The sequence below is a fragment of the Molothrus ater genome, chromosome 4 (assembly GCF_012460135.2).
Source record: "Molothrus ater isolate BHLD 08-10-18 breed brown headed cowbird chromosome 4, BPBGC_Mater_1.1, whole genome shotgun sequence".
NCBI classification, from domain to species: Eukaryota; Metazoa; Chordata; class Aves; order Passeriformes; family Icteridae; genus Molothrus; species Molothrus ater.
The window spans coordinates 39,853,615-39,867,960 of NC_050481.2; the positions used below are offsets into that span (position 1 = coordinate 39,853,615).

At 38.3% G+C, this 14,346-nt stretch overlaps 1 protein-coding gene across 7 annotated transcripts in view; it reads left to right on the forward strand.

Moving 5' to 3' along the window:
- Nucleotides 1-14,346, forward strand: part of TENM3 (teneurin transmembrane protein 3) — an 880,089-nt gene that overhangs the window by 748,418 nt on the left and 117,325 nt on the right. For 3 of the 7 annotated variants that reach the window (XM_054514645.1, XM_054514646.1, XM_054514650.1), the window contains one exon: nt 1,590-1,682. The exons of the other annotated variants lie outside the window; for them this stretch is intronic. In XM_054514645.1, coding sequence (XP_054370620.1) covers nt 1,590-1,682 — 93 coding nt within the window. The remainder of the gene's footprint in view (nt 1-1,589; nt 1,683-14,346) is intronic. 7 annotated transcript variants of the gene reach the window in all.

Sequence of the window (14,346 nt, forward strand, 5' to 3'; positions counted from 1 at the left end):
ACTGTTCTGTAAACTTGAATCAAAGTTCATTTTAGAATGTGAAGACTTTAGAAACTCTAAAAGTGTGATGAACATACACAAGTGTCATTATTGAGGTGGCCTGCCAGTGATCCAATTGCCTTCAATATTGATTAAGGTATGGAACAGGTGTTGATAGTTTCCAGGGAAGTTTTAAATCAATTTGTGTAGAGGCTGATTGATTGTCCACAAAAGCACAGTGTTGCTGGAGGTTAAAGTCTGCTCAAACCCCCTATTTTACACGCTCCACCCACTAAAACAGTGCCTGGTTTAATCAAATTCCAATTGTTCTGATCTATAAGTCTGTCAGGTTTTCACACATGGACTTGATTAGAGAAGTTACTTCTATTGAGAAGGTGCATGGTACAAAATAAAGGCAGAAACTGGCGATGGAGTTCAAGTCCTGCTCTTCTGAAGACCCTGTTAAGCACTGTGCTCACATTGCTGATCTGCAAGTTGAAGAAACAGGACTCTGCTTAGATTGCTGACAGCATAAGTGCATTTGAAAAATTGACATGCCATAATTATGGGATCATTATATACAGACATTAGAAATTAAATATTGTTTTCAAATACTAAATAAAAAAAGTTCTGTTTTCTTCTGACATTCTCTTACTGTCAGGTTCTCACTGAGCATCTGTTTGAGTCCTAAAACACCAAGCCCATATGCTTATAAGCTTTCTTTGATGTCAGTAGTGTCTTACTTTAGATTTTTGCTTGATCCCTCTGGCATCTTTCCTGCTCAAATATCCCTTGCTGTCACCATAAGTATTTGGAATTTGATCATGCTGTGTATTTTGTCCCCTGGCTCTTAGGCAAGCACCAGTAGTCCAGAATTTTGTATCATTTGCAGTGTTCCTTGAGTTTATCATCCCTGTTTTCAGAGGTACACAGTCATTGAAGTAAGAATGGACCCAAGTATTTTTTCCCCATATAAATCATTCCCCATTTTAGATAGGACAAAAGAAATAAGCAGTTCTAAACAAAATCATAGTGGCTTACTTAATTTCTCCTCCTCATTTCCTCACTATTCCCTCAGACAACCAGAGACTCTGATGCTTCTTTTGCCTCTCCTGCTGCTGTGCATTGTCATTTGCAGAACATGAGGTCCCCATTCACTCTGGTAGCCAGCTCTCTGCATATTATTCTTGCTGGCTGGGCTGTGCCAGATAGCTAGCAAGAGACTGTCTTTTAATAGTCTCAGTTCAGTTTTATTACTTCATCTCTGGTCCAGCATCATCAAGTAACAACATCCCCCACTATGCGCTGCTCAGTCCTTAAGCCTGCCTTGCCGCAGGCAGCAGTCAGGACTTTTATTCAAGGACTTGCACATAAATAAGGGATCACCAAAGGGTAATGACCACCTAAAGGTAGCCTTATAACACTGAGTCTTCAGGTTACAATCCAGTATGTAGTTGAGAGGACAGCATGGAAGGCAGATAAATCCCACAGTCAGTTTTGCACAAACAAAGTTATGTGGCAGAATTAGTATATTCTTTTTTGTGGGATCATCCCGTTCTTTAATTTGAAATTGCACCTCTAATTTCATTTTTTTGTATCTTTATGTATAGAGAATTAGAAAGTCAAGCAGTCCTTGCAAATGGTCATGACAACCTTATAGAGATGGATGTGTTTTCTCCAACATATCACGATAGCAGTTATGGGTATGTGACTCTTCAGTGTTTGCATGATGCTAACTATTGACACAGAAGACAAAGTGTGATTTTTTAAAAAATTAGACTAAATAATTTGTCATACTGACTCATAGCAGATACAAAACCTTAAGCTTTGACTGCCAAATCTTGCTTGCTTTGACTTAAGACATTAAGAATGCAATTGCCATTGTATTAATTCTCTATGGCCCAATTCTGCAGGCTGTTGCAAACTATTTGCATGATTACACATTTGCCAGGTCCGATCCTTCGTTTGTAATGTATTTACTACTTGGCAAATATTTCTTTTAGAAATATTATGACATATATTATAGCATAAAGAATAACCAATCAAAGAAGTTAACAGGAGTTACATACCTAATCTCTAATATTTTTGCCAGCTAGTTTGAGATTGCAACTGCTGATAAAGATGTAACTTTAAATAGAGAATTCCACATAAATTAATATTTCAATTTGTTTAAGTAAAATTTCTATTTTAGAATTGTTCCATATCTACTTAACTTTGTCGATAATCTGTGTCTAATTTTTGAACTATTTCTTGGCATTCTTATGCCAAATCAGTATAATTCATTTCTGTTCCATACAGAAAAAAACCCTGACAAAGCAGTACCATTTTTGAATTGTTAATCATAAATTTACCTTTCTCTGTTAATTTGTTTATGCTCCACTAAAAATCAAATTTTTATGTCCAACCTCTGTTTTGTTAATGGTAACTCCTAACTTCATAAAAGGGACAATGTGCTATTTGATTAAATTAGGAGATCTGCAGTTGCCTACTAATTAATCTGTAATATATATTGACACAGTACATCGATCTGCTTCTCCCAAAAACTCTTAAGCTTTCACCTAGCCACAAATTAAAATTAACAGCAGGAAGAGAATTGTATGTTAAATTCAATTAGTCAATCATTATCAGCAAACTCAAAGATATTGCAGATATTTGCCAGAAGATCCCAATATATTGTCTTCAAGGTAAAAATGTAAGCATAGTGTATTAAAACAGAGCAAAGCCAAATATTATTGTTCCCTGTAGAACAATTACCATACAATACTGGTTCAGATGCATAAATGTTGTAGTAGAGTTAATAGAACTGTGCCTGGTTTATGCTTTATATGTTTGTAATAAGATCAACAAATGTAAGTATTTTAGCAAATGGTGTATATGAAATTTCTGTTAGTTGAGACTAATTCAGGTAACAATACAATGAAATTTATCTTGTTTGTAATCCCTTCATTTTTAAAATTATGCTAGCAGGGATCATCTCCTGGTGTGAAAGTTGTCCAGAGATAATAATACATCAGTTCCAAAGCATAATAGATTTGAGACTACAACATGCTATCAGCATGAAGATTCAGTTTATCAGTGTCACTAACATACTGTGTCACAGCTAGAATCATTATATATTTGTTTCTTTGTTTTCATGTCATGCGTTATGATATACTATTTCTTAATTTGTATGGCTTATGGACAGAATATTAATGTAATCAATTTGACAACTTTAGTGTCAAGAATGATTATAGAAATATACATTTTACATAGAAATTGTAATGTTTCATAGGCCTAGACCTAAAGAATAGTTGTTTATTGCTTCAAGAGATGTATTCAGTGTACATTAATTGTCATAAGACAGCTGGAAATCTCAGTGTATTTTAGTGGTATGTATTGTTGGCTTTATTATTTTCTCAGGTTTACAGACATATGTTAGTGTACCTGTTGACAAATCAGCTTAGTTTGAAGTAAGAAGTCTGTTTTCCTTTTACCTAACTTGGTAGTCCTATTCCCTAAGTTACCTAGGTGTCAAAATCTGAAAATATATAAGATTCACTATTAGCAAATGACTGTATTTAAATTACTTATAGATAAAGCATGCTGGTATTTTCTATTTTTGTATTTTTTCTATATTCCGTATTCTCTGTTTTCTACTGTCCCCACATTTTCTGAAAATTTCATACTTTTGCAATGTTAGAAAACTTCTGTTGTATTTAAGTAGGACTTCTATGTGAGGAGATTGATTCGGGATTTTTGTCGTCTGTTTGGGAGAAAGTTCAGGAGAGCTGAGTTTAGGGCATGCTCTATTAAACTTAATATGGTAGAGGAGAAAATTGAAAGAGGCTGAGTACAGAAGGGGTAGGAGTGGGTGTCCAAATGGGTAGATGGAGTAGTCCATAAGAAGGAAGTGAGACTGGCTGGTTAAGCAAGGTGGGAGACAGATGAAATGCTGGAGGACTAGAGGCTGAGTATCTACTATGAAAATGGAGATAATTTCTTGTCCTTTACTGCTTGTGATTATTTGTGAAATCCTTTTGAATTGTATGCACCTCATCACCTATGGGACTGACTCAGCATGGGGATAAACCTTGGCTACTAGCATATGCTCTACTAGTGACAGAGGCCAGAAATAATCAAACCATAGATTTTCTGTGATGGCCTATGCAGATGAGAAAGCTTTCAATATGATTTCTAAAGTTTCTTCAAACTTTCTTAAATAAAATCACAAGTTAACACTTTAGTTAAAAAAGAAAAAAGCATAAAGCTAGCACAAAAAATTTGCAAAGTTAAAAGCTAGCTTCTTTCTGCAGTTTCTTGGCTGCAGCTGAGCTTGCCATCCCAGTAAGTGCAGGTCAAGTTGAACCAGAAGGGGATTTTAACAGATTCTGGAGATTCTTTCTGTCACATTCAAACAGGTGAGGAAACCATACCAAATGTCATGGCAAAACAAAGACCTGGACAACTGTATAGTGCCTGCATTCAGTATCTCTGATAATGCTGATTGCATGAAGAGAAGACCATCTGCAAAAAGGTGTGTGTGAAAATGAGTACCATAAAATAGAAAGCATCACCCTCCTCTGGGCACAAGGTGTAATCCTCTGCCTTTGTGAATCTGTGAATGGTGGTCTCTCAGTTCTGTGAAACTTGGCATGGGACATATGAGAGACTGTCCTCAGTCAGTCCAAACAAAATTTCAACCTTTGTTCCAACTTCTGAATTAATCCTTGGGTAAATAATGCCTTCTTAAACTATATTTCTTTTTGAAATACTCTCTGTGTGCCTTTTGAGATATTTATAGCAATTGTTCTCTTCCAACTTTATGAAGACAGCAAGGGTTGTAAAAAGATTGTAGGAGTAGCTGTGCTCTACATTCCTTTGATTTTCTGCTTGGAAAGTGTAATTTATTCATTATTTGAGATAGGAATTGGCTAAGGTTAGAGTGCCTCATCTCAGAGGCAACTTTTCCTGACTGTCTTGTTAGCGATACGATTCCAGAAGAGCAGAGAAGATAAGGAAGTGTAATACAAATCCTTACTGCTCACATAAGCATTTCAGGTCCTCACTGCAAAATTCAGTTGCTTTCCTCTGCTCTCCCTTCCTTTGGAGATTAGAGAACTGTAATAGCAGGAATATTGCATCAGAAATACTGAATTCAGTATAAGAAAGTGCAGTAAAGGGCTGCCAAGTTCACTCCCAACTGCTGCCTTCTTCAGAAGTGAACATCAACAATATCAAGAGCTGAGTCACTCACTGTACCATAGGTGGAAGGCTGTGTAAGTACTAGTCCTCTGAGAGACCCAGAGGAAGCCTGTAATGCAACAGAACTACTTGATATTTTCCCAGCAATACATAGACCTCATTTTACTCTTATCTGGAAAGTAAGTAGTGGTACAGTCTTGCAGTGAGCAGTATGAGTAGCTACAACTGAGCCAGGTTTCTTTCCTTGTTCACCCAGCACAAGATGTTCTTTACATTGGACTCTCTTTGCTCATTTCTGCAAAATGTGGCTTAGCTTTGTTTGTTCCCCTTGTTCATCTTCACGGAGTGCAACATAGCAGAGGAGCACAAAGAAGCAGGCTTGGCAAAGCCATCTAATTATTCTGATTATTTTGATCCTAGATGTGCAGAAATTAACTACTCCTTCTCTGGGATCCAGAACTAGCAGCCCAAATATGAATTTGGAGAAACAAATAAGAGGAAAACAGGTGCCCTTTCTATCCTGTAGCACTACATTCTTTCTTGTACCACCAAGAAGGTAGGGGTGATGAAAAGGAAGATTGACTAACGCACCAAAGGAGAGGAAGTTTGGGGCTTTTGTCAGCATTCAGTCCTTCAAATCGTGTCCTGGTGGCTTTCACAGCAGATTGGAACATTGTCTTGTCTGAACTGTTGAAGCTTCAGCTGCAAGTTGCTATGCCTGACTTCTCCATTCTTTCTCCAGCAGCCAGCAGTGGAGCTGTGGCCTGCAGGAGGCAGATGTGAAAGAGCAGACAAGCAGTAAGGAAGACACTTTAACCCTAGGAGGACTTCTGTTCTTTCTCGGATGTCAGTGTTCAGTTTGCAAAGAAGGCAGGTCCTTGGTGTAAACCAAGCCAAATTCAAGCAAGTGTTGCCATATGTAAAGTGCTTTTCTGAAACATTTGAATAATCTGGTAGAAGGGGCTTATCTCAATTTCCCACAGATGTTTCCTCTGTTTTTACCTATGGGTAATAGCTGGGATAATAGCCATCTTCTCTTCCTTTCTTTTCCCCAAACTTTGATCATCATTTCATCTGCTGTAATCTTGAAGCTTTTTCCAGGATTGTGATAACATTAATAATGACTCCAAGAAGTGGAAATTCCTTTCTATTTCTTCCTAAGAAATTTCTTCTATTGCAGTTCTGCCTAGAAAATAAACTAAGACAAATTCACAGCATAACACAGTTTCTGTGCTGGCTTGGAGTTATGTTAAATGCAGCCATATGGTTCTGTGGAAGTCAGTCATAAACCTGTGCTAAGGGCAAACACCACCAGCTACAAGGTTTCATCTCAGAAGAATGTTAAAAGAAGATGAAGACAGGCATTAAGTGTTCCCAGAGAAACAAAAATCCAATTCCTGCTAGAGCCTGCTGGGAAAGCTTTTCTCATGCATCAATGAACCAGAGTTCACATGAAACCTAGCCAGGAATTTCTGTTATCTTTTACATCTTTCCTATAATGTTAGTCAGCAGAGATTAATCTTTTCTTTCTGTTTCCTCAACTCAGTGCAAGGAATTGTATTTATTGATGTGATCTATCCATTAGAGAATCAGGCAGAGGTCTCTAATGTCAGGTGGCAGGTGAGGGTCATGGTCTCTCTCAGGGAACCCAGTTGAATCCAGCATGAATAGGGTCTGTCAGCAGAGAGAGGGCACACCAGTCAGTAGGTGCAGTACCAAGATCATGATCTTGGACCACTGTCTTTTACACATTTGATAGTTTTCTCCTCATTTTCATGGGTAATGTGTGTCATAGCATTTTTTGAACAAACAGAAAATCATGATAACCCACTCCCAGGAGGGAAAAATTCAGCTGGTTTGCATTCAAGAAAGTCAGGGAGAGAAAAAAAAAATCTTAAATGAGAGAAGTAGGAGCAAACTATAATAGCTGCAGCTGGATTTATCCCTCCTTTCTTTAACTTTCTTAAGATTAATTGATCTCTTTGTATTGAAATGACAAATAAACTTCTAGGGTCTTTGCACAGAGATAGATGTGCACTATCTCTGCATATGTTAGTGATGATCTGTTTGAGGCAGAGCTCCCAAACCTTAGAAGTGTGTTCTGTCTGAAAATCTATTCTTCCCATTTGAAACATCAGAAAAATAAAATTTTGGCTCCCCTTATGTCTTATTTGCTTACATTGGCCTCATGGTGCTGCCAAACTTTTGTAGAAGGTTCTACTATGTTATTGAAAAGCAGAATTACTGTTTACTTCTATCTCCAGATAGGTGCTTTATGAAGTGGGACCATCTGGGGGAAAAATCTGGTGGTATAATTTTAGTTCAGGTGAGCAGTCATCACAGTTTTGTTCATTACAATACAGAATAGCTAACAGTTTTTATTCCTAGGAATTCAACAGTACCTTTATATTAAAAGTCAAACCCAGGTCATTAGGAGTACTATTGAATTCTAAGCAGAGGAGTTGGGTCCTGATACAGAAGTATGCCACTGAAACTTAAATTCACTAAAATTTACATTTCTCTCAACTTGCATTCACTCAAAGTGGATTTGATAGAAGTTTTTTCCACCTCTGGAGCCTTGGGAGAATGAAATTTATGTGTTTCTAATCCTAAGTGTCTAAGGTCTGTTACCTCTTGTGCCTTGGAGTGAATCCAGGCTAATAGATTGAGGACCTTAACAGAATGCATAAGACATTTTGCCTGGGCTTGCTTAAAAATGTGTTAATTCATGTAGTAATGTCCACAGATTCAACACACCTTAGAGGCAAATAGATAATTTTTAATAGAGATGGATACTGGCAGATTTGAGTTGGTTTGGGGGGAGGATTAACCTGTGCTCCACAATGTGAAAATTGGTGTGCTCATTTAATGAAATATTTAATTGGTGATTACAGAAAAAAAGAATGCTATTGCCTTAGCTGGAAGAGTCCAGTAAAGTACAGTGATCTTTTGAGTCGACAGTGGTCTTCTCTGCTGGTGATTGCTATTGTGTCCAGAGTTTTTCTCAAATTGCAAGGGTGACAGATAAGTCAAATAAAACAGATTAGTGGACTTTTTGCTTACATTAAAGAAAGGTTTAGAGCATCCCAGCTATATCTAACTATATGTGGATATTTTGATACCTAGAGGTAAAAGAAAAAAATGCAAAAAATGTTAGGGATAGTTTTTCTTTTCTCCTTCACCTCTCTTCAAGTCACTTTCTATTCTGTCAACTTCCAAGTGTCAGTTTTGATTTATTCTGCACTGAAACAACAGCTATCTGAAAATAGCTTTCCTTATCTCCACAGTTGCCTTTGCCTGACCCATCAAAAGCCTAATTTTTTTTTTTTTGCTTTAGGCAATTAATTCTTAATGCTTTTTGTGTTTTACCCTAAAAAATGAAGTGAGCCAAGCAGTGGTATTATAAAAACTTGTCTTTGTGTACTGCGGGGCAAACAGTACATACTCATTATAGAAGAACAAGGAAATAATCAGTTGAATTTAAACTGAAATTGATAGAAGGAAATACATTTTGATATAGTGCATGTTTAGCCTGCAGAACAAAATGCCACAAGACATCAGTGAGAGCATGAGTTTTGGGCTGCTTAGAGAAAGAGCAAGCTGTTAGTGAATAAACAGACTGGAAGGCATTCATTTCCTCCCTTTGTACTGGCCACTTTCAGACAGGGTGTTGTTCTTGATGGTCTACCCTACTAGAATAATTCCTGTTTCTGCTTATTTGGTTACAGTTTTACACAGCTTTTGTAACTGTTCACTGTCAGATAAGTTATCACTTTCTCCACCATTTTTGGAATAAACTAACTTTCTCATTGTTCTGCATATGCTTTCAGGAATCCTACCTCTTACACTGCTTTTTAGACAGACACCTCCATCAGAGGTACAGAGATAATTTCTAACATTGGATTCCTTTTGTAGTGCAGTCTTCTGAGTGTTGAAGCTGTTCTTCCTCAGTTGTCTTATAGCAGTGGGCTGTAATGATCTATAGAGCCATTTATCACTAACTGGATCATCATGGAACTGACCAAACATTACATTTAGGACAGTGTAGGAGATAGGACTGCAAGAAAACCTATAGCACTAGGGCATTTTTTACTGATCGCAATGGAATCTGTCTATTCAGAAATGTGACCAGATAATTAGATTTATTCTCCTCCATATTTTTCAGATGCTGTTAGTGTACAATGATTTGTACGCTAGATCCAAAGATTTAGGATTAAATGATTTAGGGGTTTTAAACACATATATTTTAAGTACAGATTTATTCTGGATCAGTGGTATTATAGCTCTTAAGATGAGGAGTGTTTCGTTCTTTTATGCATAAGGCCTAGCAATATTGGCCTTTATTCTGTGATAGCAGACAACAACTAAATAATAATGTTGCCCAAAGTAACAGTAGCTGCCATTAAATCTCACTGGCAGGGTGATAAAATATGATGCATATTCTGATGTACTGTGAGAAGTTCAGTGCAGTTTTGCTGGGCCTTATTCACAATTCCATATTTAGTATGAGTTTTGTTAAAGTCCTGTGTGACTTTTAATATGGTGTGACATACTTGCCTTGTGGTTCAGCGCTCTATTGTCAGGGTTGCACTATAAGAATTAATTTAAAATAGAACCAAAATGCTGGCAAAAAGTTTTTTGAAATGGTAAGGTAGGCTTTTTTACATCTTCCAGGTATTGCAAAGCATTCTATATATATGATGCCCAAAATTAGAGAAATTGTTCTTTAACAAGGTGAAGGTGAAGCAATTTCAGCATAAGCTAAAAAAGTCATGTATCTAATGTAAAAAATTACATTAGGAATGTTAAAATTATGCAATAACTATTCCAGTTGAGACCAGTCTATTTAAGAAGTAATGTGTAATATTCCTTTTTTGCTTGGTGATAGTTTATTTATATAATATCTCAGCTTCTGGCAGTCTGGAGTCCAGGGCTTTCCAGATGTGTTTATATAATATTGCATTCATTGATGCATAGTATCCATTTTCTTCTAAACTGCGGTCAAAAGTTCTTGTCATAGATCCTTTCATGAAGAAAGTTACTCTAAATCACATTTCTGTTGCTGGACACCTGGCTTCTTATATCAAAATAGTTGGGCTTCTGGGCTGAGTCTTGCTGTCCTTGAATATTTTGATAGTCTATATCCATTTCTATAAAGACACAGTTTCAGTTAACTTAATCTTTCTGCCAAACTCATGGACGGTTTTTATCGCTTTTTTACCCCTTCTGTTTTTCTATTTACTGAGTTTAGTAGAGTTTTATTTTCCACAGAGGAAGTGGCAGCACAAAAAAAATCTGATTTGCTCTGAGCCTTCTCTCCTCACCAGTATGAGAAGGGAGAAACCATCTGCATGTCAGCCAGTGCACATCAGCACTTGGTGCTCAAAGAGTACTGAGTAAAATTAAAAACATTATTACTTTACTTTTATTCACATGCTTCTGTTTTCTGAGCTGACACCTTTGAGGTTTTTGATGCTGTATTTCCATCTTTTATTGTAAGGACAAAAGCTTAAGTAAAATGCCTACCATTTGTGAAATAAGGGTACTTCCCAGCCGTCTTTGCATCCAAAGATTAGTTTATGATATAACTTTGTGTTTTGTAGTTTAGATTTGTTAGGTACTGAATACTTCCCACTTAAAATGTTAAGATTAGCTGACTTTTTAATAGCAACATCTATTGAATAAGTTGGCAGAAATATATATTGAAGAAATGTAAAAGTGGAATATTATTTGCTTTAAAAGTTGAATTATTTAATAATTATTTAATAATTTTTATTAAATAATAAAAATATTTAATTAAATAATAATACTGGCTTGTCTTGTAAAATATTAGCATGATTCACTGGAGTTTTGTACTCCGTAGCTTAATAAAATATTTAAAGTGCTGCTTACGTGAAGATGTAGCAAGTGCATGTTATGTGATCAATTTTGAAGGGAAGATAGGCTATTGCAGATGCTATAAGCTCCCTATGAGATGAAATATAGTGTAATTTCCTGTTAGTCAGTGCCTGGTCAAGTAGTGCAAACAGTTTAGGCTTTAGAAATTAGCTATTTGAGCTCCATGGTTTGAAAAGACAAGGTAGATAGATATATAGATAATTTAAATCATTTGTGGATGGATTATATTTCAAGAGCATAAGAATTTCAGCATTATCTGGAAGCAGCCTGGATTTGTTGTCAGATGCCATATCCTTCCAAGAGTCTCATAGGAACAGTTTGGCATGGCTCAGTGAGGCAGACAAGATGTGCAAGTCTGATAGCATTACACTTTAAATACTTATCACTTGGAGTTAATGTAGCAGGAGAGTCTCTGACAACTTTGTTAGTAACTCCACTCATTAGAAATAGAGATATCCAAACAAATTTTCTTAACCCACATGAAGATGCCAGACTGACTTTTCTGTCATTATTTTTCCCTCAGCGTTCAGCCAGACGGTGCAACCACTCTGGCATTGTATTCAAGGGATTCGAAGTAAAGGAGAATAGCTTAAAGTGAGGAGCTGTGCTGTGTGCTGCCTAAGACAGCACATTCCTGAATTCCCACTGCTGAATTCCCACAGCACGCTCCTGGAGTAACTGGCTGATCATGCCATGGACACGTGCGCTCTTCAGGGGTAGAAAAGTGGCTGAATGGCCAGGTCCAGAGGGTGGTGAGTGCAGTTCCATCCATCTGGTGGCCAGTCACAAGTGGTGTTCCCAATGGCTCAGTGTTGGGAACACTCCTGTTTAATTTCCCAGTATCACAGAGGAAGCTGTGTTGGAAGGGACCCACCAAGATCTTAGAGTTCAACTCCCAGCCCTGCACAGGACCATCCCCAAGAGTCACGCCATGTGTCCAAAAATATTGTCCAAACACTTACTGGACTCTCTCAGGTTTGGTGCTGTGACTTCTTCCCTGGGGAGCCTGTTCCTGTGTCCAACCACCCTCTGGGTGAAGAACCTTTTTCTAATATCCGACCTAAACCTCCCCCCCGACACAGCTTCAGGCCATTCCCTTGGCTCCCGTCACTGGTCACCACAGAGATCAGCGCCTGCCCCTCCACTTCACAAGGAAATTGTGAATGAGGTCTCCCCTCAGTCTCCCCTTTTCCAGACTGAACAGACCAAATGACCTCAGCTGCTCCTCATATGGCTTCCCCTCAAGGCCCTTCACCATCCTCATGGCCCTTCTTTGGACACTCTCTAATAACTTTTTAACCTTCTTACGTCGTGGTGTCCAAAACTGCACACAATATTCGAGGGCAGGCCCGAGCAGAGCAGGATAATCACCTCCCTTGCCCAGCTGATGGTGCTTTGTCTGTTATCAACAATCTTTATCAATGATTTATTAATGGAGAGATTAAGTGCTCCCTCAGCAAGTTCAGACACACCAGGCTGGATGGGACTGTTGATCTGCTGGAGTGTAGAAGGTTCCACAGAAGGATCTGGACAGGCTGGATCGATGAAGCAAGGCCTGCTGTGAAAGGTTAAATAAGGCCAAGTGCTGGGTCCTGCACTTGGGTCACAAAAACCTCCTGCAGTGCTACCAGCTGGGGGAAGAGTGGCTGCAAAGCTGTCTTGCAGAAAAGCCCTGGAAGTGCTGGTTGACTGCCAGCTGAACATGATCCAGCAGTGTGCCCAGGTGGCCAAGAAGGCCAGGTGGCTTCCTGGCCTGTCTCAAAAACAGTGTGGCAGCAGGATCAGGAGAGGCTCTTCCCTCTGTACTTGGCACTGATGAGGCCACACCTCAAGTGCTGTGTGCAGTTCTGGGTCCCTGGTTCAGGAAGGACATGGAGGTCCTGGAGCAGGTCCAGAGAAGGGCAGGGAAGCTGCTGAAGGGTCTGGAGCACCAGCCTTATGAGGAGCAGCTGAGGGAGCAGGGGTTGTTTAGCCTGGAGAAAAGCAGGCTTGGGGGGCCGGGGGGGGGGGATTTACCCCTCTCTGTAACCACCTGAAAGGAGATTGTAGCCAGGTGGGGGTTTTTCTTCTCACAAGTAACAAGCCATAGGACAAGAAGAAATGGCTTCAAGTTGCACTAGGGGAGGTTTAGTTTGGATATTAGGAAAAGCTTCTTCTTTGAAAGGGTTGTCACGCACCAGAACAGTCTGCCCAGGGAAGTGGTTGAGTCATAATCCCTGCAGGTATTTAAAAAATGTGTTGATGTGGCATTTGGGGACATGGTTTAGAGGTGGACTTGGCAGTGCTGAGTTAACAGTTGGACTCAGTGATCTTAAGGGTCATTTCCAACCTACATTTTTATAAGATTCACATATAAAAGTTACAATTTTCTTTCATTACCTTGATGCCTGAGGTGGACTGTCAGAGTTATGACAGTTCACACCATTGCTGTCATCTCTAGAGTTTATCTATAGGATTAACTCCTCAAAGATATTGAGAATATGGATTACAATCTCTAGAAGTCTATGGTCTACAAAAGCCAGCATCAATTCTCACTTTCTCAGAGAAAATAAATAAGGAAAATATCAGTGGCAGACTGTTTTGTTACTCTATTTTCTTAAAACTTAAATTATATTAGAGTTCTAGTGAAGCGCTCATATAATGCCAGTTCCCATTTTTAGTCTGTTGAGCGTTACAGCAGAAGAAGGAGAGTGAAAATTGCAGGGTGGTCAGGCAGCTTCTTATTTTTAACAGGAAGCTCATATATAGGAGTATCTATTGTATGGCTTTCCTTCTGTCCCCCAAAACAATATACATTGCACATGGAAACGGAGACAGCTACCATTGCATTTGTTGGGGTTTTTTTAAAATCTATTTGTGAAATATACCTGGACATAGCATTTACCATATGTAGCCAGAAAGGAAAGAGCAATAAAGGTCAAGTGGATAAGACACTTATCAGGACTTAATGAATTTACATGATTCTCTGAATCTGTACAATCCAAGTAATGCTGTTGTAAATATTTTTACATAGGGCTAGTTATTATTTTGGTCTTTGCTACATTGAAAAATGTCACAGGTTTTAATGAAGTACCTTCTTAGACAGGATTTAAGCTACCAGAACTTTGTCTTTTGAGATTGTTGATTATACTCTGAGCTCAGAAGCTAAAAAAAATTGGGGCGTGCTGTTGTGCATATCTAGTGCATAAGCTTCTGTTGTTGCCATCAAGTTGAATATTGTTCAGAATGAAGTAACCTATATAAAATATTTCATGGAATCATTTTTGTAATGCAAATATTTTCAAGTAG